At 38.3% G+C, this 26,871-nt stretch overlaps 2 protein-coding genes across 2 annotated transcripts; one reads left to right on the forward strand and one right to left on the reverse strand.

Annotated features, from left to right (window-relative positions):
- The first annotated feature begins 210 nt into the window (after window positions 1–210).
- LOC113279026 lies at window positions 211–6,227 on the forward strand. Its single transcript, XM_026527744.1, has 4 exons — window positions 211–304; window positions 2,562–4,066; window positions 5,797–5,899; window positions 6,004–6,227. The coding sequence occupies exons 1-4, from the start codon at window positions 211–213 to the stop codon at window positions 6,225–6,227; spliced, it is 1,926 nt and encodes a 641-aa protein (XP_026383529.1).
- A 3,296-nt stretch (window positions 6,228–9,523) lies between these two features.
- Window positions 9,524–9,946, reverse strand: LOC113279027. Its single transcript, XM_026527746.1, has one exon. It carries the CDS (start codon window positions 9,944–9,946, stop codon window positions 9,524–9,526), a length of 423 nt encoding a protein of 140 aa, XP_026383531.1.
- Between the last annotated feature and the right edge of the window lie 16,925 nt (window positions 9,947–26,871).

The raw sequence follows: 26,871 nt of genomic DNA on the forward strand, positions 1-26,871 counted from the left end.
GAAGAAGGTGGATTTGTCACTGCCAACATTTAGTAGGTGGGGTTCGGATTGATTATGTGAATAAAGAGATGGGGGATGAATAACTGAGATTCAACTGATAATAAGAATGGGTTCTTGAGAATTACAGAGATAGGTAAGAGCAGGGACATGGTGATGTTGTTGCTTTTGGTTCAATGGAGCTGAGAATTTGCAGTTGTGAAGCTACAGGAAATGGGTGTTGCAGAGTATAATGCAATGGATGAAACCGTTGCGGCTTTTGATCTGAAAATGGAATTGGTGGTGGTTACAGCCTTGATTTTAATGGGTATTTGTTTGATTTCGTTTTGAGAAGAAGTTGGGTCTGCTGTGTTGATGGGTTTAATGGATGAAACCGTTGCGGCTTTTGATCTGAAAATGGAATTGGTGGTGGTTACAGTCTTGATTTTAATGGGTATTTGTTTGATTTCGTTTTGAGAAGAAGTTAGGTCTGCTGTGTTGATGTGTTTTATTGTTCAGGGGATAAAAGAAATGATGTTGATGGAGGATTTGTGGTTAATCTCAAGGAGATGCAGATGGCGTTGATGCCATGACCTGGTGGTAATGAAATGGTTGTCTGTGATATGATGTTGCAGGGATAAGGAATTGAAATGAGTATGTGTTGCAGTATTACAGGGAAATGGCTTGCTTGAGCTGTTGCTGCTGCAATGGGTTGCAGGCTTGCATCTGAACTGAAGATCAAGCAGTGACATTGCAGGTTGTAGTGATGCTGTTGCTGCCTGGGAATGTGATGGGTTTCGTTGTGTAGCAGATATATGGACTTGAACAGGATATTGGATGAGGCTACTGTTGGAAATTGGGATATGAGCTGCTGCTAGTGAATGCGTTATTGAACTGGAGTGGTTGAGCTTGAACTGAATGAGTGGCGAAGATTTGGTGCTGGCATTGCAAGGAAGAACATGGATTTGAATTGAGCACTGGTCATGGTGCGAATGAACTGTCGGTGGGCTTTGTTGGTGGTTGTAAGCTACAGAATATGCAGTCAACAGTGCTGGAATGGAGTTCGCAGGGTGTGTGTGTTGCCATGGATGAGAAATTGCAGCTGGAGCAGAGAAATTGAAGCTAAGAAGAAGCAAGATGTCTTTATTGATGTTGGTCTTGGTTATGTGCCGCAAGACTCAGGAGATTACAGTGAAGTGTGTTGGCTGGAATAGAATTGACCAAAGTAAGCAATAATGGCGCAGCATTAGTCATGGCCAGTGCGAATGGCTCATGCCATGGCAACTCAACCAAGTCAGCCCAGTTAGCTCACCTGAATAGCTGACTCGGTTCTGACTCATGATCTAACTGAGTTAGTCATTGACTTGGTTGACCCGACCGATTTGACCCGTTTGACCGGTGTCAGGGTGGACTTTGCCGGTCACCTGAGCTTATTACTGGTGAATTTTCGGCTAACTTCCGGCCAGTTTACCAGTTTTCCGACGACCGATTTTGGACAGAATTTTACATGGGTTTTTCTACATATGGGCTTGGTGGATATCTTTGTATTGGACTTTTAAAGATTAGACCTAATTTTGGAACAAGAGGAGCTACAAAAGGAAAAACTTCTACAACTTTGGGGGATCACGTATTATTCTTGGAGCTAAGGAGAGAGTCGCTTTTACTTACACTACTAGGGTTTGCTTTCGCTTTGTTTCATCTTCTTTATTTGATTATTGATTATGATGAACTCCATAGCTATGAGTAGCTAAATTTAATATTATTGGTTAAGGATGTAGTCCTATTTCTAAAACTTGTGCTTGATTAATGCATTAGTTTTCTCTCTTGATTATCGTTCAAACTTCTACTGTTTTTAATAATCACATGATTGATTTATTGTAATAGGATTTAGGTGGTTGTTTAGTTAAGTGGCAAATTAATTGAACTTGCATCCTTGTCTATAACTAATTCAGGGTTTTTCATCGAGCGATAACCCCAAATACAAGTAGCATAATATGATCACGGTTTGTAGTGATATACTCTTGTGATCATATGTATAGTTTGACCATTGTCCGAATTGTTATGCGCAATGTATGAAAATTGCATTGATTAGCCTATTTCTGAAACTTAATGCTCCTAGGAATTGAACTTAATCAGCGCAAGGCGTTAGGTTATTCTTTAGGTAGAATTCACATGCGCAGCTCTAATGTGTGTGTTGATGAACTTAGGAAATTAATAGATTATCTTGCTCTCTTGATACTCTAGGCTTTTGATGATAAAGAGATTAAATTGTAATTCTAATCATGTATGCAAGCACATGTTTAAGATTGAAGATGAATTCCTTGACCAATATCTTTCTCTCATTGATTATTTCTCCAATTTACTTTGCTTTTGATTTACTTTTATTGCTTACATAAAAATCAGAAATCCCCCCAATTGGTTACTTTAGGAAATTGAATACATAATAACTACAATTGCCTCTTTGTGGAAACGAACTCTTTCTTATCATATACTTTAGGAAAGTGAAATTATTTTTGACGCATACGACAGCGATCAGCTACCTTGTTAACTTGTCTGGAAAAAGCTAAGTTGTGGCCATTTCACAGCTGCCATTCGAGTGTTGTCTTCGTCTGGGGTGGCTCCTTGTAACAAGAGCACGTACCTTGAATTGCTAGATAAGCATCCACCTGCGCCTCCTCCCACTGTTCCCGACGATGCTGCCATGGTCGACCCAATTACAGTGGATTCTCGGGCTGTTTTAGGGGCTATCAAGAGCTTCCCAAAAGGCACTTCATGCAGCCGTGATGGTTTGCATGCTCATCATTTGGTCGACGCAATTAGTGGGGCAGCAGCTGCTGTTGCTGACGATTTACTCGTTTCGATTACTGGAGTTTTCAATCTTTGGTTAGCTGGAAGGTGTCCTGCGGTTTTGGGAGAGTTTATCGCCAGTGCACCTTTAACTCCGTCACTTAAAACTGGAGGTGGAATTAGGCCTATTGCAGTTGGTACAATATGGCGTAGAGTTTCGAAAGTGGCTGTTTTCTCGGTTGGAAAGGATATGTCATCTTATTTGGGTGATTACCAATTCGGGGTTGGTATTCCTGCTAGTGGGGAAAGTATTTTACATGCTGTAAATCGTTTACTGGAGATGAAAGGTCACTCAGACAAGATGTCAATGCTGCTCATTGACTTTCCCAATGCCTTCAACATGGTGAGCAGATCGCAGCTCATCAAGGAGGTTCGCCTTCATTGTGCAAGTATTTCTCGCTGGGTAGAATTTTGTTACTTGAGGCCTGCCAAACTCTATTACGACCATTATATTTTGTCTTCTGCACTTGGAGTTCAGCAAGGTGACCCTCTCGGTCCCTTGATTTTTGCGTTGACTCTTCACCCACTGGTGAAGACTATTGCTTCTCAATGCAAACTCGACTTGCACGCTTGGTACCTTAATAATGGTATAATTATTGGTGATACATTAGAGGTAGCTAAGGCTCTGAGCATAATCGAAACTGAAGGACCATGCAGGGGTTTACATCTTAATGTTAAAAAAACGGAAGCCTTTTGGCCTTCTACTGACCCCAGAAGCACAGCTGGCGGAGTTTTCCCTGCTGATATTGGTAGACCTTCTAATGGTGTTAAACTTTTGGGTGGACCGGTGAGTTTAGATTTGAACTTTATCATTGATATGATGTTGAGAAGGGTGAATAAGACTGTTCAATTAACGTCTGCAATAAAGAAACTCAAAGACCCTCAAAGTGAGATGCTATTACTTCACAATTGCACTGGAGTTTCTACATTATATTTTGAAATGCGTACTAACAATCATGCATCCCTGCAATCAACTACTTCCTTTTTTGATGATCACTTGCTTAAGTACTTGAGACTTCTTATCACTGGTGATGGTGCGGGGTTTGGTCCTCTACAACAACGATTAGCTACCTTGCCTATCAAAGATGGCGTACTTGGAATTTACACCATGGCTGACACAAGCGCCTATTGTTACCTTGCTTCTCAGAGTCAGACTACTTCGGTACAAAAGGTGATTCTTGGTAATTCATTCTCAACTGAAAAAGACTCTGCTTATCAGTTTGCACTTCAGAATTTTATTCAGGTATGTGGCTTGCCTTCTACATACTGTGTCGATGATACTTCCCCCTCTTCCATGCACTCCCTGGTAGTCACTTATTTTGATGCAGTTAAGAAGCAAATCCCAGACCAATTTTCTATGTCTGCAAGAGATTTCATCTTGTGGCAGTTCAACCGAGTCAAGCATGCACAAAATTATTTATTGGTTGTACCCATCAGTGGTCTTAATCAGTACCTTGGACCTAGACAATTTAGAGTTGTGCTTTGCTATTGTCTTGGTATCCCATTTCTTGTTGAGAATGGCTTATGCCCAAGTTGTAACAAATCCATTGACATCTTTGGGGATCACGCGCTTCATTGTGCTTAGGATATAGGCCCCAAGTTTCGACATGATATTGTTCGTGATGTAATCACTGACATTTTTTACAAAGATGGCGTGCCTGCGGGTAAGGAAGTTTCTTTGGGTTTTCTGACGGATGATGACAAGGAGTTGAAACCTGCTGATATTCTTGTACTCAACTGGGAAAATGGAAAGGATGTTTGTATGGATGTCACAGGTGTCTCTCCCTTCACAGGTGAAGGAATTCGCTCTTTCATCCCCAGAAAAGCTATATCTAGTGCGGTCTCACGTAAACACTCTAAAATACTTGGACAAGTGCGTTTCACATGGCCATGGTTTGGGTGTCCTAACTTTCTCTACTCTAGGAGAATTGGGTGAGGATACTTTGTGTTTTTTCAAGCATCTGAATAATTGTTTAGTTAGCAACGACGCTAGTAGTGGTTTTAATTGTTTTATTTTTCATAGATTAGGCATTGTTAAAAGCGTTGGAGCCCAGCTTGCTGCTAGGTTACCAACCAAAAGCTTTGTATATTTTTTATCTTTAAACTATATGATACTAGCCATATACAAAAAACTAGATTTTGGATCGAATTTTGTGAAGACATAAAGAAACTATTTAAGTATGATGAACTGTATGAGCTCTTAAAGGATACAGTTCTGTGCTACAATGTACACTGAATACATGAGTGTGATCGACTATTAATAAAAATATCGTGTATTTTTTATGTTATTAGGTTGAAAAAAAGTTCACTAATTGATAATTTAAAGTACATAAGAGCAACCACAGTCACGACCAAATTTGGGTACTAAACCCAAATTTGGTCCCAGAAAGTATCGCAGTGGTGAGGAGTAAACCCAAATTTGGTCGCCAAATTTAGGGTTTGAGACCAAATGTGGTCGTCGGCCCAGACTAAAAAAGATACAGTGGGACGGAAGTATTAGGAGCGTATGATATCAGGCGTAAGTTTAATCACCGTATACAATCAGGCGAGCATATAATCACCGTATGAGTCAGGCGCATGTATTAACTCCGCCCCCTTCAAACGCGTCAGACGATGTTAATACTTACGCCTGAAATGGGACGGATGTATAAAGGGCGTATGAATGAGGCGCAGTTATAAAAAACGTCTGGGTTGGGCGCATGTATTGTGAGCGTCTGTGTCTAGGCGTATCTTTAATGTACGTCTCTTGTCCATCTACCCTCCGCGTTTCTTCATTAGCTTCTATCAAACACAAATGAAGTTGCATTTCTCACTGAAGCTGGTTGTTCTTATCGAAAGGAAAAAAATCTGAGAAGGGTTCACAATGGTTGGAATAAAAGCCAGCAGTGGTGATGGTTTTGAAAGCTAGATGGATTTTTGGAGTTCAGGCATGAGTAATGATTTAATAAACTTGGGATAATGATGACCTAACAGCATCAACAGTGGATACAGGAGATGCTGATGTTGCTTCCATTGTTCCAATCGGTTGATGGCTGCATACAAAGGAAGAATGGATCCTCAAATTTGCTCGAGTATGGTACTGGCCGTTGATTCGTACAACTGAATGAGAGATAAAGTTCACGGCAACAGAACGAGATGCAGAGTGTTAACTGGTTGCTCGAGCTGTGCTATTGCCGGAAGATGGAGAAATGGAACAGTGGCGTCAGGGGTTGTTGGCCGATGGTGCTGTGACTGATATGGCATTGCTCGTGTTATGCTCGAGTTTGAGAACTTTTGGAAAGAATGATGGGTTGGCTGATATTAAGCTACTGCAATCGTCGGTGTTGGAAAAAGAAGAGACGAAGAAAGATGTTAGACGAATTGGTTTCACGACACAGACGCAGTTTCTATCTGCGTTTGAATGAGACGCCATTTGTAACTCCGTCCCAGCAAACACAATTACCATCTACGTCCCGTGCACGGCGTGAATAATACCTACGTCCCATTCAAGCGCGCATTATACCTCCGTTTCATTCAGACGCATATTATGAACACGCTCCATCAAGAAACGTGGATATAAGTTGCGTCCCGCATCAAGCGTGGATATAAGTTACGCTTCACCAAATTTTGGTATTCTCCCACTGCGCTTGAACACACGGAAAACCAAATTTTTTTGATTTTTAGTCTGGCTTTTGGTATTTGGTTCGTCTCATGACTGTGGTTGCTCTAAGGGATACAATGCAAATAACTTAATACAACACTAGGAATTAAATACGTAAACTTATAACTACAGATTAATACAAATAACTATTAAGCGTCTAACGCCAAACCATTTCACGTTTTGACCATATTGACTAGGTCAAATGCCAAATGGTATAGCGTCAAAGAAATATTTTAAGAGACGCCTAATGGTTTGGCGTTGGACGGTCTATGATTTAACATTTTTTTGATTAAATTTGGATTCCCATAGGGCTTAAACATTCAACTTTAGTGACTCGGCTCAACAGAAATGTTGAATGTTGGAGATCGATAACACTAAGCCTAATTTAATATGTCCTTTCGGATTCCTCGTTTATGTTTAGAAACTTTTTCGACTAAATTAAGTATTTGTGCTAATCAATTTTGAAGATACTTATTTATTTTTATCTAATATATCTCACACCTAATAAAGACCATATATTATGAGTCGACTATTAGAAAAATTGTAAGGCTCTCCAATTAACTGTTGTCCGCTGCCAGATTAGTATGTCCGTACGCTGCCAGATTAGCATTTCCGTACGCCGCCAGATTTCCTTCCCTGTAGTTGCAGCTGACGATGCAGTGAGGGATCTGGCTCATGATTTGTTTTATTTCACAGACCATTTCTAAGATGTACCAAGAAGGATCGACGTCTGAGGTTAGGAACCGAAACATGTTTTCCGAGTCGGTTTTGAGCTGAACCTTTGGTCGGCTTCATCCTTTTCCGTCCTGAACGCTATAAGCATAGCCCAGGACTTATTTATGAAGGAGGTGGTGATTCCTGGATGGTGATGTTATATGTCTTGGAATGTACTCGTTTTTAGTAAGATCGCAGAGATTTGTAAGAAGATATATCCCTCTAATATTAGCTTTAAATCCGTCATTGTTTAGGTTTTATAAAACAAAGATAAGGTGACCAAAATGTGAGATAATTTGAGAATCAAAGTTTGAGTAGATCCTCCACAACAACGTTGATAATATGAGGCACCAATTTATTTGGAAGGGTGTCATATTCCATATAAGACAACACATTTTCTTATTTGTCGGACTTGGTACCCTCCCAATGACCTGGTACCTCATTAGCATCCATGGATCTCCTTCTTTCGAAAAGGGGATTAAAATAGCAATAACACTTTTTTATTGGGTTTGCATATCAACCGAATGATGTAACAACTTAATAATATTGTTAATTCAGTCTTTTACCATCATGCAACGCGATATTTCCTAAAATAACCTAATCCATAGATATTTACGGAACACATTAGACATTAAAGATAAGCTGCCACACAATGGACGAATACTAATTGTTCGAAATATATGTCCCGGCTTCCCATCAATTAATATGTTAAACGACAAAATGAAAAAGATTTCTATTGTTTTGAACCCGAAATCTCTTAACTTAGTTTTAAGTAAACAGTCCTTCGTTATACTGGATATTTCGCTAGGAAAAAAACTAGAGTTACGTAAACTAATAAATTAATCAAATACAAATTAATGAATTAATATGGGATTAACAGTGAATAATGTGAGAGCTCTTTCCAAGGTGATCACATGGTCGTTCACCTCTTCTCTAAGAAGTACCTAAAAACACCAAATGAAGTATAAAAAGGATATTAAAAGGTTAGTGAAGGACTACAGAGGAAATCACTAGCTCTTTTGTGACTGCAATAGTTTTTTTTTTTTTTTTTTTATTCTACCAACATACTTTTTCCTTTACAGTAAACCAAATCATAACATTCATATCTCAAATTTAACCGTAAAAACTGGCGGACTGCACTTAGAAAGAAGCAGAGGGAAAAAAGATAAAAATTATCAATTGGTCATAGTATAAAATACAATGTGTCAGTTTGGTCCTGAATTGCTATAATGAACTACCATACAAATTCATTCTACAAATGAACTATCATACGAGTTCATTCTACATAATGAATAATATGAAATGAACTATCAAACAGGTTCATTCTACAAAATGAACTTCTTTAATGAATTACCACACGAGTTCATTCTGTAAAATGAACTACCATACGAGTTCATTCCACTAAATGAACTGCTAAAAATAAAATACCATACGACTTCATACTGAAAAATGAATTGCTAGAATAAACTACTATATAAATAATGTTCATTTTTGAATATGTACTACCTTTACTGATACCCGCAAAAATTAAAGCTTTGAAACATAGTACAGTGGGTAATCATTGGATAGATCTCGCCGAGATTTTTCCGAATATTAAAAAAAGATCGACTTATAGTTTGAGAGATATTCAAATTTCATGTTTTCCTTTCATTTATTTTGAGAAGAGAGAGAAAAGTAAAGAAGAAGAGGATGAAAATAAAGAAGAAGATAGTGACGTGAATAAGTGTGAGAGAAGGGATAGTTTTGTATTATAAATAAAATGACCAAAACGAAATAAGTTTACATAACATTGTTGTTAAAATTAAAATAGGTAACAAAGACGCGCATTGCTATTGCAAAAGGACTCAATGTCATATGTTAAAATAAGTTGAACTTTAGAGTCCAAAGCAAAATAAACTTTTAATCTTAATATTGTACAAGTGTAATTGATGTATAAGTAACACTAGATTAGTATAAAAAACATTCATATTTTTGAAAGGGAAAATAGGCAAAATGCACCGGCCATTTTGAAATTAGTAAAAGTGCCTCATTTCGTTAGTTTATATAGTTAAGTAGTCAACCTTGTGAATTTTGACCAGTCAATGATGTTCATAAATGTCCATACCCTTCTATCAAAATGAATGGTGAAAGATGTAACATGATGGCACGTGCTAGGATCTTAGGGAATACAAATCTCGAAAACAACATACGGTCGGATGTTGCAGATGAGACATATGGGCCCTCTAAAATACACTTTTCGAACTGGTAAAAGTTTTTTTTTTTTGATAAGTCAAAAATTATATTGAATAAAAAAATATTTACAGTATGTGAGAAAAGAGGTCACAACAACCCCAAAAACTCACAAAATTACTTAAAACGATAATAAGTTACATTTGTCCACTCAATTGAGCTTAAAAAAACCAGAAAACCAACATAGTACATCCTCACTCCATTTTCCAACAAACACCCACGCTTGGCCATTTTATCAGCTGCAAAATTTGCTTCACGATAAGTGTGCACAAATCTAATTGAATCAAACAAACTCCTCACTACAAACCACTGTTGTTGAGCAAACCATGGTAATGAATCATCTTCCAAAGCACGAATGACACTGGAAGAGTCTAAACGAATTAGAATTTTCCTGAAACCCCATGGCGCTGCCCACTCCAGGCCTATTATTATGCTATAAAGTTCTGCCAAATAATTAGAAGTAATGCCTAGGCCTATACACATAGCTCCAACCACCCTACAGCTTGCCTCCCGTGCTACTACACCAGCTCCAGCCACCATAAAGATATGAATGAACAGATTTACGTTGGCATGTGGCACCATAAAGATGTGAAACGTGGACAAAGTATTACACGTGGATTTTGATTGTCATCTGTCTATCTATCTCATGTGTTGGCACACGCGTGGGGTACTAATCTTCTCTTCTCTTTTAAACTAGGCTCATCCACACAAACATTTGGAAAGAAAGAGAGACAGAGATCGAGGGAGGGAGAATTATAGAGAAAGCTAGATCTAGAGAAGGAGAAGTATATAGGTGTCATAGATCGAGAAGAGGACATAGATCGACGTCGAGAACTAAAGATGATCGTCGTCAGAGTAAAGAGCTGATACCTTAATTTAAGAAATAAATTTCTTAACAAAGGGAAGAGCAGGTAAGCAATTCAAACCGTAATTTTGATTTAGTTTTTTTTTTTTTTTATATGGTTATTGTGATCGAATAAACGTTGTGATCATTATATGGGCATTGAAATGAAGGTAGGGTTTACAAAAAGGAAATTAGGGTTTATAGTTTGAACTGGGTTTAAATTGTTTAGAATTGTTGTAATATCTTGTCCATTTCTTTTTTGTGCTTTATGGGTCTGTTCATAAATTTTAGAGGTTTTTTTTGTGAACTTGGAGTAGGGTAAAAACTGATTTCGGAGAAAATAGTAAAAATGGGTAAGTTGATGAGAAACGAGTCTAGACCCTAAACAAATGTACTGCACAGAAATACTTTAGATTCGAGAAATCAATCTGTACAATTCTGGCCTAAACCAAGAAATGGCCGCTCCAGTCTTGCTTCAGTCACAAAAAGGAGAAGGGTTGATCTTAGGGAGGGAAGCAGAGAAGGTGTTGAGATCAGAGAGACGGGCTCTATAAGGTATGGTTGTTTTATGACTTGTATCAGAATGTGGAACATGCTTGTAAAATATATAAAAAGACGTGTGTTCTCTGTACTCTTGATGCTTGTATTGGTTGTTGATTGAATAGATTGAAAATCTATTTATATTAAGTCATAGTCGAACACCTTGATCTCATAGGAAGTGGGAGTTGTGGAGTAGTGAAGTAGTGTAGACGTATGAAGGTGGTAAAACCATGCTCCTACTATGAAGGTAGGACTGGACGGTTGTGTACCCACTTCTTCTTCACTCGTTAACTGCTCGCTCTTCCTGTTACATTCTCATAACGGGTGTATTGCAAATCGCATGTTGTAAACCACCATACCAATATCCTTATGGACATCCCCTAGTTTGTGACATGGTTGATGTCTCGAGTATTTTTGGTAGAGAGTGGCTCTTAGTCGTGATTTTTATGACTAAGGCGTGCCTGTTTGTGAGGTAAAGTCCACATGATATGGAGCAAGTAATAGGGTCTCATAATCACATTAATCCACCTCTTGAATGAAAGAATGAATGGAAGTTTATGTTAATATATAAAGAAATTCGTGAAATTTCGTAGTCAGAAAATTCATATGTGAGACCCTTCACTAAAACTGCTGCAGAATTTTTATACGAAGTCGGATTTTGGTGATCCTCCCCTCCATTCTTATCAGAAAAGAATTTCATATCTTCCCACCCCGAAATATTTAGATTTTGAGCTCGTTTAGGTGGTGAAAACAGCCTGACAGGAAAACTCAGGAAGAATTTAGGAAGAATTCCGTCAGTTTTCAGCCATGACCTAGCTCGCTCTTTAAGATGTATCTTTTAGCTCGTTAATCTGATTGATGTGATTTTTTAGTATGTTATACTAGACATTCATATGAAACTTTTGGAATATAGATCATACTCAAATTATTTAACAATTGATCCTATATGTTCGTCCAACCTTTGGTGACCTTTTGGATATCGTCCGATCAAGTTGAAGAGATATGATTGGTCGGTGTGAAACCAAGTTGTCAGGTCAGCTTTGAGCGTTCTGATTGCTCAGAATGGAAGAGGAGTGACATGCGAGAACCATGGGACATGCTTGTTCGGTCATGTTAGGAGATAGACTAGTTAGATTGGCCGGAGCAGAGCAGGTAGGTTATAAGCGATCTGATTGGCGGGAGCGGAGCAGGTGAGCTAGGAGCGATGTGATTGGTCGAAGCAATAGATGGATGTCCGGCCATCAAAACAACACCTTATTTATCGAGCTTGCAAGAGTTTAGGTTAGCTAATTTAACCGGCCAAGATCTATTTTCTTAAAAAATTTAAACACTTCGACCGGCCTACTTCCACTAATAATTTAAAGCGGAGCTTATAGCGTAGATGGACGTGACTGGTCGAGAGGAAAGAAGGGCGCGTGGAGGATAATATGAAGCAATGCCGGTCGTCCATCGGAGACGTGAACTAGAGCAAACCAGCCGCTTTTGCTTAGTTTTCCAACTTCCGTTAGGATTTTAATCCTACTAACTCCATGATGGGACAACTTTCTAGCTTGACTAGGTTTAGTCTAGACCAATGGGGATCAAGATATCGTGCTTGCTCCAATTTAGGGCAAAACCCTAATTTTTGTGAGTCGACAAAAAATCAGGTTAAAAATTTGAGTTTTGCAAAATTGACACAAAATTAACCAATTTTTGTATATTAACACAAAATTATTAATTTTTTACTCTTACGAGGAGTAGCACAACTCTGGTCTTATTGTTACAGCTTGCCCGCTTCTGATCAGGTACCTTCACGCACATCTTAATTCAAAGACTTCGGGAGATTAATGTTACTCAGCTAAGAATGAACATTAAACGTCATGTCATGTCATCACTAAGAGTTCAGCTGGGAACACAGCATAAAATGGATACGCAATAGGCTCTGTATTAATTAATAATGCAACCAGGAGCTTAATTTTAATAAAATTTTATAGAATATTTAGGATTATTGCAACATGCGCCAATATTATTCTATATATGTAAGCAGAGAGGTATAGACACTCATCAGCTCTTAGTCGCTCTTCTTCCTTGTAGAATGAAGACAGACATATGGCATTTTTTACTGTTTTAGCCCTGAACTAAAAACCACCATCAACATTAAATCCCCTGCTTTGCACGTGGTGACAGAAGAAAATAAAATTAATAATACGAAGTAGATAGATTCTACCAGAAAGAGAGCAGCCGGCTCGGGTCCTGAACATGACATGACCAATGAAGCGCCGATGCAAGTAGCAATTATCCTTCTAGCACGTTGATGCCGAGAACACCAAAAAGATGTATTTAAGCAGTGGAGTCTGAACTGATGAGTGTTGAGGCAGTTGAGCCTTGAATACAAAGATGAGTGTTGAGGTGGTGGAGCCATCAACTCTATGATGTGTTGAGCCAGTGACGCCTGACAACACAGGTGAGTGTTGAGGAGGTTGTACGTCTCAACACTAAGATGAAGATTTGTTAAGGCATTGAAGCCTGACAACACAATGGTGAGTGTTGGGGAAGTAATACGTCTCGACACTAGGGTGAAGATGTCTTGAGGCAGTGAAGCCTGGCAATACAGGTGAGTGTTGAGGAGGTTGTGCATCTCACTAAGATGAAGATGTGTTGAGGCAGTACCTATTTGCCATATTTGAAATCGATCAAATATTCAACCATAATTGATAATTGATGGTGGTAATTTCATATGGTGATAAACTCTTGAACATCTTTTTTCTGGGTACACCGATGCATACAAATGTGGTTGATAAACTTTATACATATCTTTCGTTGTAAAATATATATGTCGGGTATTGGATTATTGAGCATTCTTGGCAGACTTTCTTAAGAACGTCATCACCAATTTTGAAAAGGGATAATTGGAGTTTAGTATTCAGGTTTTGACCAACACTAAATTTTGGTCTAATATTTGTCCAACGTTAGGGCTTGGTATCTGGACTAGACGTTGACTCGCGTTGACAAGGTTAAGTCATAAGTTTTGTTAAGTAATTATTAATAAATTAATATGATAGTGTATTTATTTAACTAGATTACAATTCTATCCTTAACTCTACTAATATTTACACAATAACCATTCAATATTAACCTAATTCTTTCACCTTCTCATCCTCCTCCAAGCCGTCGCTGCCTCCGCCCACCACTATCATCAAGAGAAGAAAACAATTCTTCCCCATTGAGACGGCACCACCAGCTAATCCACCATCTAACCAAAACCAGCAAACCCACAGCAGTAACACCCTCTCCAGCTTCAAAACCATAAATCTGTATTGTTCCCCGTTGTCTTCTTCTCAAACTCATAGCAGTAAATATTTAATTTCCATATCTTTCATACACAGACAACATCAATTCCTGGAAAAGATTTTTCTCTAGTGCTGCTAGATCAAAAATGATCTAGCAGCATAATAACAGAGCATGTGGCACTTTTTTGATAACATCCAACCCAAGCTCTAACCCTGGTTAGAGAGTACTCCCGCCTTTTATCTGCTGCCTGATGCTTTATGGTTTTTAGTTATTGGCACACCCGTTCTTCCCTTGTTTTATTTTATATGTTCTTCGCTTCCTTCATTTTTCAATTGGTTAAGTAGATGCTAGAGTTCGTTAATCAATGAGTATATCATTTTTTCCGACTGTACTCCAAATCGACATGTATAATAAATTGTTAGTAACCTCTCACAACTGTTTTGTCATAGCTAATTGTTATCGATGAAGATTTCTATCATGATAAACACTAAGCTAATGTAAACCCACTTCTGCATGTTTCTCTAATTTAATGGATGATTACCGTGGGTGGTGGTAGTAGTAGCTAAATTATGGTGAATATTAGTTTCATATGATATGTCGTGATGAACACCGGAAATGGGAAGATGCTGTTGTTCTTGATCCTGGAGATAAAATCAGAACCAAGGTTGGTGATATCATCCCTGATGATGTCAGTCCTCTTGATGGAGATCCTATTATAATCCACGGGTGTGTTTTACTACTAGAATTGCAGTTTAATCATGCAAATGACGAACGGAAGTTAAATCTATAGGACTATATCGAATTTTTGAATTTTTGAAGGTTCATAATATTTGAATCTGTACTGTTCTGCCATTGCCGTATGCTCTTACTCGTGAATCTTCCCGAGTAACAAATTACCCAGTGGTTCATGTCTTCTCTGGTTGGAAGTCGGACCTATCTAAAATAAGGTTAAAGTTTGCATTTAACTAGAGTTAATATTTTGGTTGGGTGACATCATAAAAACGCCACGTGCTAAGTTATTTTGCTGCTATATCAAGTTTTATCTAGCGCAAGAGCAAAATCCTTTCCTCAATTCCTCTCAGTCCCAACTCTTCATTCTCAGTTAAAACCAAGCATCGACAAACCCCGTCTTCGATTCTTTGCTGGAAACACTAACAACTCCAGAATCATCTCCTCTCAATCCATTTCTTCTTTCCTGCCCTAGTTTCCTTCATCAGCAGTAGAATCAACCTTATTATTTTGTAATCTCGACCTTAATCCATCTAATTCTTCATCTAATTGTAATCTCCAAACCTTTAATTACTTGAAATGTTTTTTCTGTAAGAATTTAATCACTTGAATCACGGCAGCAATTTTAGTTCTTTCTCTTCTGTCAATTATCACAAGAAGCTGCAAGGGGAATTTGTTGGATTGGATTGGAAGTGGGTTTACTGAGATAGTGGGTTACATTGAGGTTTTGTCACAAGCACCTCACAATCCAACAACGCAGACAGCCACCAAAACAATCTGTTTCTTTGCTTCATCGATAAGGTCTCGAACTGTATGTTGCTTCCCCGTACTCATCTCTCCACTCTTCTTCTTCACAAATTGACCAATTTCTTTGATCGATCAAATCAAATTCCGAACCAAATGAAATCAAATCAAAATCTAAACCTAATTCACCATTTGAGTTGCCAAATAAAAACAGACTTGAATCAGTAAATTAGTATGTTAGGTTAAAATTTCTTCTCTCATTTTCTTTTCTTCTTTCTGATTTTGTCTCTGTGGATTAAGAAGCAGCAGCAACATACATTGAGAAGTAGAAGAGAAAAGGGGGAAGAACTGATTTATCTTTCAGTCCGACCTAATTTAATTAGGTCAAAAGAGAAGGGACAGCTATAGGCACCCAAGAAGTGGATGCTCTGAGCGATTCCATGGGTTTTTTAGACAATTTATTTTTTAAATAAATATTTAAACGGAAGTCAAGATCTTACCTGGTCCACGTGGGTCAACGTCCACTACAGATACCAAGCCCTAACGTTGGACAAATGTTAGACCAAAACTTAGTGTTGGTCAAAACTTGAGCACTAAACTCCAATTATCCCTTTTGAAAAAGCAGATGAATTTTCTTTAAGCAACTTAGCCGGTGCATCATACTCTAAAACTTCACCTGTAAAATCATATCATATCACAAGACAAAACATGCCAAATTATTAGAATGTCATAATGTAAGCTAGCTAGGAGTATGTGATCCTAGTTAGTAAGTTCGTGAATGATTCACGAATTTTTACATATCACGAATTTTATCGTCTTATTCGCGAATGTTTGCAACTCCGAACCCAAGTCGCGTATTATTTGGCATTCCCGGATTATTTACGAATCGTTCACGAATTTTACGTATCCCGAATGATACGTCCGTTTAATTTGCCATAAATTCTTTAGCTTTTACGTTTTCAAAGACCCTACTTTTTGGGCTTTACTGCCTCCCGAGCATACACGACCCAATATTAGACGTGTTGTAATTTTTATGAAACAAAAATGACTGAAGAGATTTGAAGGTGAAGGTGAGAGAGATTTCAAACTCACTAACCAAGCATCTAAACCACCATATGACGTCCTCTTGGATGACTAATGTTGTATATATAATTAATATCATCATATTAAGTTTATTTTTTCTTTAAATAACTCACACATATGCATAAAATTGGTCTATGACCTTATAAATACAAATTATTTGTTATATAGATACCGAATTTTCAGAGCCGAACTCACATTTATAAATCGAATTATACACGTACGTATGCCGTTCCGAATTACTGACGAATCACGTCCCGTTGACCGAATTTTGGACCGAATCTGGATTTTACAAAACCGTATAATACTCGTACGTTTGCCGTTCCGTACGTTTGTCGAATCCCGAATTGCTAACTAGGTATGTGATTACTTGTACATTTCATATCTTCATTAAGAACTAGAACCAAGTCACTGTCAATGACCGTGGGGATTCGATGAGCCACTGTAATGACTGTGCAACTTTTAGTTTCTCGTCTTATTGTCTTCTGAATCAAATTATTTGTTGCTGTGTCAACTGAAGCAGTAGCTTCGTCAAGCACTAGAATTCTCCTCTTCTGTAATAATACTCTAGCTAAGCAAACCAACTGTCTCTGACCTACGCTCCAATTTTCTCCATCTTCAACAACCGCAAATCAGTTTTTGAAACTCTGTAAACCACATTCTACAATGGGAATGGGTACACATGATATAGTTTTTCTTATTTTAGTTTTAGATACATACCGGGTGCATCAAGAAGTCTTTGATCTTGTTTTACTATCCCTTCGAGATGACATTTTTTTATAACCTGAGATAACAACTAGCTCAGGCAAAACAATGAAAATTGTAGAGAATGTTTAAGAATTGTAGAGCGCATCGATGTTTGTAACTTACCTCCCATAATTCTAAATCAGAATGTTCATTTAGATGACTTAAGTTGGTTCGGACAGTTCCTCGAAAGAGTGTTGGGTCTTGTGGTATTATACTCAACCTAGACCTCAGATCATGCAAACCCATGCAACTAATATTTTCACCATCTATTGTTATTGATCCTTCTAAAGGTTCAACCAGTCTAAATAAAGCTTTAATGAGAGTTGACTTGCCACTACCCGTTCTGCCGACTACTCCAATCTTGTTTCCTCCAGGGAATATGCAAGAGACTCCTTTGAGAACCATGGGAAGTGAAATGTTGTATTGTACATGGAGATTATTGATTTCGATAGTTCCTTCAGTTGGCCACTCTGGTTTTGGTTTGCACTCTTCAATCTTCAATGGAGCTTCACTCGTAACGTTTGAAAATCGAAGAATTCTTTTTACCGAAATCATCTTGTTTTCAACGTTGCAGAGGTTCCATATCACCCAAGCTTGTAATACATTAAGATTCAGACAGTATGTAGCTGCCAAGCCTGGAAATGCATTCGGAAAGTAACATTAGTTTTGCAAGTTCAGAACCGGACTGCATTTTATCATTAATTTTTATAGTTTCCTTATAGCGGAAAGTTAAAAGTTTATAGTATATAATTGTTGGAAAAAACGGGTTTTTGTTTTAAAACTGAATAAGCATGGACTATGATTTGATCCCTAGACCTATTGCCCACCAATTGTTTTTTCATATGAATAGTTAAAACATTAGTCCAACATAGACTAAAATCTAAAGAATTTTAAACTTAAATCCCATAAAATTGGCTAAAGGGCATGGCCCTTTGGGTCAACACACTTTTGTGTGAGGGAGAAGACCTAGACTAGGGCAAGGTTGCCTTTCCCGTAAGCGCAGTGCTTCGCGCCGCCGTCCGGTCGGTCGGGTTCGGGTTCGGGTGTGGGTTCACAGACCTATCTTTTTGCTGAAATTTTCAAACGTGTATCTCACACAGATTTTTTGTTCAAAACAAAAATCTTCTCCTGTTGGCATGCGTGAGAAAACACTGACAAAAGCTAATCTGACAAAGCTGTTTGTTTCCTGCTTAAAGTAATTCTGACAAAGCTGTTTTCCTGCCTAAAGTAAAAGTTGTTTTCTGACAAAGTTGTTTTCTGGAAAAGTTTCTTTCTGACAAAGTTGATTTCTTCAAAAGCAACACTCTGATCTATGCCTGGCAAAAATAACTCTCTGATTTGGTCTTGCACCGTTTTTAAACAAACATTACCAGTATTTCTGTCATACGCATGGTTTCTTGCATGGCTTTTTCCTCTTGTTTTGTAACCTCACAAAACACTATATAAGAGAGTAGTTTTCATCTCATTAAACACAACAGAGGAGAAGTAGCTTCTTCCTCTCTTATTCTTCTCTGCTACTGTTTTATTTTCTCTGTAACTATTTCAACTTCTTCATAAATCTCTGCCAAGTTCTTAGAGTACCTTCTTTGTATGCTACATTGAGGGGTACTATCAGTAGTTGTATCCTGGAGGTGACTCGCCAACTGCTATAGCATCTCAGAGGAGTAGCAGGCGATATTTCCTTTAGGTCAGCGTATCTCATACGTGCCTCTACTAGTTCCTGCTACCATTATCTGTGCATCTCCAACATCATCAGTCAAGCGTCGGTTTGACCTAAGTATTTTTTCTCAATTATTACGATTGTTGTTACATTTTCTCCAACAATCTAAAGGAAATATCCTTCATTACTATATTTTTTCTGTAACAACATGGGAAAGAGTACTGTAGACAAATCCCCAAAGTTTAGTGGAAAAGACTTTAAACGATGGCAGTCCAAAATGTTATTCTTCTTAAAAGACCAAAGGTTAGATGAAGTTACCTTAGAAAGACCCTCGAGAAGGCTTCATGACCGTGGTTATGAAGATAGACTGGATAGGTGGACTAGGAAGAACTACATGTGCAAAAACCATATTCTTAACTGTCTGGATGACTCCTTGGTTAAACAAATCTCTGTATGGTTTAAAACAAGCACCTAAACAGTGGCATGAAAAATTTGATCATGTAATGATATCTAATGGCTTCAAGGTTAATGAAGTTATAAATGTGTTTACATTAAATCTGTGGATGATTCTCATGTTATTGTGTGCCTGTATGTTGATGATATACTCATATTAGGAAGTAACCTCGATATTATTAATACCACTAAAAGCATGCTTAACGAAAATTTTGACATGAAAGACTTAGGCCCCGCAGATGTAATCTAAGGGATGAAAATCAGAAAGACGTTTGATGGATATAGTCTTAGTCAATTTCATTATGCTGAAACTGTACTTAAGAGATTTAATCATGAAAATGCTAAACCTGTATCTACTCCTTATGATCCCAATTGTAACTTGAAAAAGAACAAGGGTGAGGGAATTTATCAACTTGAGTATTCTCGCATTATTGGCAGTCTTATGTATTTGATGAACTACACTAGACCTGACATTGCCTACACTGTGAGTAGATTAAGCAGGTACACTTGCAACCCTAGGAAGGATCACTGGAATTCTCTCTACAGAGTTCTACGGTACCTGAGAGGAACTTCAAACTATTGCTTAAGTTTTGGGAAGTATCCTGCTGTGCTAGAAGGGTATTGTGATGCTAACTGGATATCAGACTCAAATAAGTGCAAATCCACTAGTGGGTACATCTTCACACTTGGAGGTGCGTCTGTGTCATGGAAGTCTTCCAAACAAACATGTATTGCTCGATCGACCATGGAGTCTGAGTTTATAGCCTTTGGAGAAAGATGGAGAGGAAGCTGAATGGATACGAGGTTTCTTGGGAGGAATTCCACTCTGGCCCAAGCCTGTGTCTTCGATCGCAATCCACTGTGACAGTCAAGATGCTATTGGTTGCGCAAACAATAGTGTATACAACTGAAAGTCTATACATCTACAAAGAAGACACAAGACAGTAAAACAACTACTCTCTACTGGTATCATCTCTATAGACTTTGTGAGGTCTAAAGAGAATATTGCAGATCATTTGACAAAAGGATTATCTAGAGAGGTAGTTAGATTCACATCGAGGGGGATGGGACTTAAGCTCATAGAATAAACCGCCATGAAGAACACTCAACCATGTGAATGGAGCTCCAAGATCAAGGTTCAATGAGACAACTAATTTTTGGTGATGTCGGAACAACACTATCTTAGTCCCTCTCTATGGTGTAACTGTGTGATAGTGATACCTGCATGATTTATTAAGATCTGTAAAGATCTTAATGAGTACCATGGCTTTGCTTAAAGCGGAGTGTGGCAGGACACTCTTAATGGACTCACCTATGTGGATGTTGGAAGTGGGGCCGCTTCCTATGAAAATTTAAGTTGATTCTCTAGAGACATTCATTAAGTCCGGGATTTAGCCCACGGCCAAAACGGGCACAACGGCAAGAGCTTGGCAGCTTTTCTTCGAGACATCAAGCGAGGTTGTTATTTATGAATTGCATTCACTGTAGGCGGTTCAAGACATTGTGTTCACCGTTTCAACAAGCAGTTCCGGTAACCTCTCACTAAGTTAAGGTTCAATCTCTGGGACACCTTAGCCTATTTTTGATGTATTCTGTTTTCTCGTATTTTTTGTCGACATGTTTTATCATTCATGTGGGGGATTGTTGGAAAAATCGGGTTTTTGTTTTAAAACCGAATAAAAATGGACTATAATTTGATCCCTAGACCTATTGCCTACCAATTGTTTTTTCATGTGAATAGTTAAAACATTAGTCCCACATAGACTAAAATGTAAAGAATTTTAAACTTAAATACCATAGAATTGGCTAAATGACATGGCCCTTTGGGTCAACACACTTTTGTGTGAGGGAGAAGACCTAGACTAGGGCAAGGTTTCCTTTCCCGTACGCTCAGTGCTTCGCACTGTAGCACGCACGCCGCCGTCCGTCTGGTCGGTCGGGTCGGGTCGGGTTCGGGTGTGGGTGTGGGTTCACAGACCTATCTTTTTGCTGAAATTTTCAAACGTGTATCTCACCTAGATTTTTTGGTCAAAACAAAAATCTTCTCCTGTTGGCATGCGTGAGAAAACACTGACAAAAGCTAATCTGACAAAGCTGTTCGTTTCTTGCTTAAAGTAATTCTGACAAAGTTGTTTTCCTGCCTATAGTAAAAGCTGTTTTCTGACAAAGTTGTTTTCTGGAAAAGTTTCTTTCTGACAAAGCTGATTTCTTCAAAAGCAACACTCTGATCTATGTCTGGAAAAAACAACTCTCTGATTTGGTCTTGCACTGTTTTTAAAAAAACATTACCAGTATTTCTGTCATACGCATGGTCTGTTGCATGGCTTTTTCCTCTTGTTTTGTAACCTCACAAAACACTATATAAGAGAGTAGTTTTCATCTCATTAAACACAAAAGAGGAGAAATAGCTTCTTCCTCTCTTATTTTTCTCTGCTACTGTTTTATTTTCTCTGTAACTATTTCAACTTCTTCATAAATCTCTGCCAAGTTCTTAGAGTACCTTCTTTGTATGCTACATTGAGGGGTACAATCAGTAGTTGTATCCTGGAGGTGACTCGCCAACTGCTATAACATCTCAGAGGAGTAGCAGGCGATATTGCCTTTAGGTCAGCGTATCTCATACGTGCATCTACTAGTTCCTGCTACCATTATATGTGCATCTCCAACATCATCATTCAAGCGTCGGTTTGAGATAAGTATTTTCTTCTCAATTATTACAATTGCAGTTACATTTTGTCCAACAATCTAAAGGAAATATCCTTCATTACTATATTTTTTGCTGTAACAACATGGGAAAGAGTACGGTATACAAATCCCCAAAGTTTAGTGGAAAAGACTTTAAACGATGGCAGTCCAAAATGTTATTCTTCTTAAAAGACCAAAGGTTAGATGAAGTTGCCTTAGAAAGACCCTCGAGAAGGCTTCATGACCGCGGTTATGAAGATAGACTGGATAGGTGGACTAGGAAGAACTACATGTGCAAAAACCATATTCTTAACGTCTGGATGACTCCTTGTACGACTTTTATAATGCAAAAGAAAATTTTACTGCTTTTGATTTATGGGAAGCCCTTGAAGAAAAATTTCTTGTTGAGGCTGCTGGAAGCAAGAAGTTCTTGGTGGCTAGGTACCTGGAATATAAGATGACTGATGAAAAGCCTGTAGTAGAACAATTCGTCGAACTCCATCTACTCATCAACGAAATTCTTGCTGAAGGCATGCATATTGATGAAGCTCTACAAGTATCTGCAGTGATTGAAAAGCTTCCACCCTCATGGAACGAGTACAAGAGGAGGCTGCGACACAAGAATCGCGAAATTACCATGGTGCAACTGGGGAAAAAGATCCAGGGTGAGGAACTTCTGTGCTGCAAGGACAAGAGCCTGATGCTGAGAAAATACATGTCCAACAAAGCTCATGTCCTGGACGATAATACTGTGTCAAAGAAAAAACATGGAGAATCCAGCAAAAATGGTAACAAACGTCGAAACTCCAAAGGTAACAATCTTAAGCCTAGGGGTGGTGTCTCCAAAAACACCATCAAAGGCGACTGCTATAATTGTGGAAAAACTGGTCATATGGCCAAAGACTGTAGGGCACCTAAAAAGACCAAAAATGATCCAAAACAGAAAAATAAGGCAAACATAGTAGATGAGTCTGGATATTTTACTGGCATGGTGTGTGAAGTCAACCTTGTCTCTAATGTGACCAATGTTAGAGACTGGTGGTTAGATTCTGGAGCCACCAGGCATGTCTGCAAGTTCAGAAAATGCTTTCTCCTCCTATAACAAAGTAGGAGACGATGAGAAATTGTTTATGGGAAACTCTTCCACCGCTAAAGTGGTGGGAAAAGGCAAGGTTGAATTGAAGCTCACTTCAGGAAAAACTATCGCATTGAATGACGTGTATCACGTCCCGGACATATGCTAGAATCATATATCAGAAACCATCTTGCTTGGGAAAGGTTTTAAATTTGTAGCTGAGTCTAACAAAGTTGTAATCTCTTAGGGTGGTGACTTCGTAGGAAAAGGTTATGTGACTGCAAACATGATTAATCTTAGTGTACTTTCTTAGAACTTGAATGTTAATGCATCTTGTTCTGCTTATGTTTGTGACTCCTCACATGTATGTCATGATAGACTAGGACATGTTAATTTCAAATCTATTGAAAGACTTGCTAATTTAGACTGCATTCCTAAAATAAACATTGACAGATGTCATAAATGTGAAATTTGTGTTGAATCTAAATATGCAAGAAAACCCTTTAACAAAAAGATTGAACGTAGTACAAATCCCCTATAACTAATCCACTCGGATTTAGGAGATTTGAAATCAACACCAACTAGAGGTGGTAAAAAATGGTACATCACTTTTATAGATAATTACTCACGATATTGTCAGGTTTATCTTCTTAGAAGTAAAGATGAAGCCTTAGACACTTTCAAATTATATAAACTTGAAGTAGAAAATCAAAGAGGTGTTACAATTAAAACTCTTAGGTCAGACCGAGGCGGTGAGTACGTGATACCTATAGGAGAATTTTGCAAACTTAATGGCATCATTCATGAAACTACTGCACCTTCTTCACCTGAGTCGAATGGAGTAGCTGAAAGAAAAAACCGAACACTCATAGATATGGTGAACGCTATGTTAGCTAGTTCAGGGCTACCTACGAACTTGTGGGGGGAAGAAATTCTCTCTGCTTGCTATATCTTGAACCGAGTTCCATTTAAGAAATCTGACAAAACTCCATATGAGTTATGGAGAGGTAGACAACCTTCCTATGCATTCTTTAAAGTGTGGGGGTGTTTTCCCAAGGTGGTCATTCCTCGCTCCAAGAAAACCCAAATAGGACCTAAAACTGTGGATTGTGTTTTCCTAGGCTATCCTGAGCACACTAGTGTTTATAGGTTCATGGTCATTGGTCAGAACACCATAATGGAATCTAGAGATGCAGTGTTTTTTAACACATTTTTCCTTTAGGGTCTGGACCTCGCAAAAGGGTCCACGATGACCTCTCAGATGTTCTTTCGACTAGTCAGCCCCCGTTTTTAGATGTTGAGACCGAACCTAGAAGAAGTAAGAGGGTCAGAACCGAGAAAAGTTTCGGTCCAGATTTTGTGACTCTTATTGTAGAGTCTGAACCCCGAACCTATAAGGAAGCTATGACTTCTCCGGAAGCTCTCTTCTAGAAAGAAGCTTCGATTAATGAGTGGGATTCCATTCAACAAAACGAAACTTGGGAGCTTGTAGACTTACCTCCTGGTAGTAAAACCATAGGTTGCAAGTGGGTCTTCAAAAGGAAGCTTAGAACAGATGGAACTATAGAAAAACACAAAGCTAGGTTCGTAGCTAAGGGCTATAAACAACGGGAAGGATTAGATTTCTTTGATACCTATTCATCGGTAACAAGAATCACTTCTATTAGGATGTTGATTTTCATTGCTTCTATTTATGATTTTCATATACATCAGATGGATGTTAAAACTGCATTTTTATATGGTGAATTGAATGAAGAAATTTATATGGACCAACATGAAGGTTTTGTTGTGAAAGGTTTTGAAGACAAAGTATTCAAATTAAACAAATCCCTGTATGGTTTAAAACAAGCACCTAAACAGTGGCATGAAAAATTTGATCATGTAATGATATCTAATGGCTTCAAGGTTAATGAATCTGACAAATGTGTTTACATTAAATCAGTGGATGATTCTCATGTTATTGTGTGCCTGTATGTTGATGATATGCTCATATTAGGTAGTAACCTCGATATTATTAATACCACTAAAAGCATGCTTAACAAAAATTTTGACATGAAAGACTTAGGCCCCGCAGATATAATCTTAGGGATGAAAATCAGAAAGACGTCTGATGGATATAGTCTTAATCAATCTCATTATGCTGAAACTGTGCTTAAGAGATTCAATCATCAAAATGCTAAACCTGTACTCCTTATGATCCCAATTGTAACTTGAAAAAGAACAAGGGTGTGGGAATTTCTCAACTTGAGTATTCTCGCATTATTGGCAGTCTTATGTATTTGATGAACTGCACTAGACCTGACATTGCCTACACTGTGAGTAGATTAAGCAGGTACACTTGCAACCCTAGGAAGGATCACTGGAATGCTCTCTACAGAGTACTACGGTACCTGAGAGGAACTTCAAACTATTGCTTAAGTTTTGGGAAGTATCCTGCTGTGCTAGAAGGGTATTGTGATGCTAACTGGATATCAGACTCAAATAAGTGCAAACCCACTAGTGGGTACATCTTCACACTTGGAGGTGCCTCTGTGTCATGGAAGTCTTCCAAACAGACATGTATTGCTCGATCGACCATGGAGTCTGAGTTTATAGCCTTTGGAGAAAGATGGAGAGGAAGCTGAATGGATACGAGGTTTCTTGGGAGGAATTCCACTCTGGCCCAAGCCTGTGTCTTCGATCGCAATCCACTGTGACAGTCAAGCTGCTATTGGTTGCGCAAAGAATTGTGTATACAACGGAAAGTCTATACATCTACAAATAAGACACAAGACAGTGAAACAACTACTCTCTACTGGTATCATCTCTATAGACTTTGTGAGGTCTAAAGAGAATATTGCAGATCCTTTGACAAAAGGATTATCTAGAGAGGTAGTTAGATCCACATCGAGGGGGATGGGACTTAAGCTCATAAAATAAATCGCCATGAAGAACACTAAACCTTGTGAATGGAGCTCCAAGATCAAGGTTCAATGAGACAACTAATTTTTGGTGATGTCCGAACAACACTATATTAGTCCCTCCCTATGGTGTAACTGTGTGATAGTGATACCTGCATGATTTAGGATGATCTGTAAAGATCTTAATGAGTACCATGGATTTGCTTAAGGCGGGGTGTGGCAGGACACTCTTAATGGACTCACATATGTGGATGTTGGAAGTGGGGCCGCTTCCTATGAAAATTTAAGTTGATTCTCTAGAGACATTCATTAAGTCCGGGATTTAGCCCACGGGCAAAACGGGCACAACGGCAAGAGCTTGGCAGCTTTTCTTCGAGACATCAAGCGTGGTTGTTATTTATGAATTGCATTCACTGTTGGCTGATGAGTGCTAAAAAGTGCATATTTTTATATATTTTTCTTGGTATTTAACTCATCTTTTGTGCGTTAATTCTACATTTTATCCCATATTCTGTATTTTCATTGTTTTCAAGAATAAATATTTTTATTAATTAATTTTCTATTTTTAGGTAATAAATAAAGTTAGATGAATTGCGGAGCGGAAAAGAGCAGAAAAGTAGTGAAAAGCCGGGGGGAATTACGCAAGGAAGCCGCGAAGAATGTTGTGCACAAGACCACCATAGAATAAGAACTGGGCTTTAAGAGGAAGAATTGTTCTTAAAGAAGATATGGGCTTGG

This window comes from Papaver somniferum, chromosome 5 (genome assembly GCF_003573695.1).
Source record: "Papaver somniferum cultivar HN1 chromosome 5, ASM357369v1, whole genome shotgun sequence".
Classification (NCBI taxonomy): Eukaryota; Viridiplantae; Streptophyta; class Magnoliopsida; order Ranunculales; family Papaveraceae; genus Papaver; species Papaver somniferum.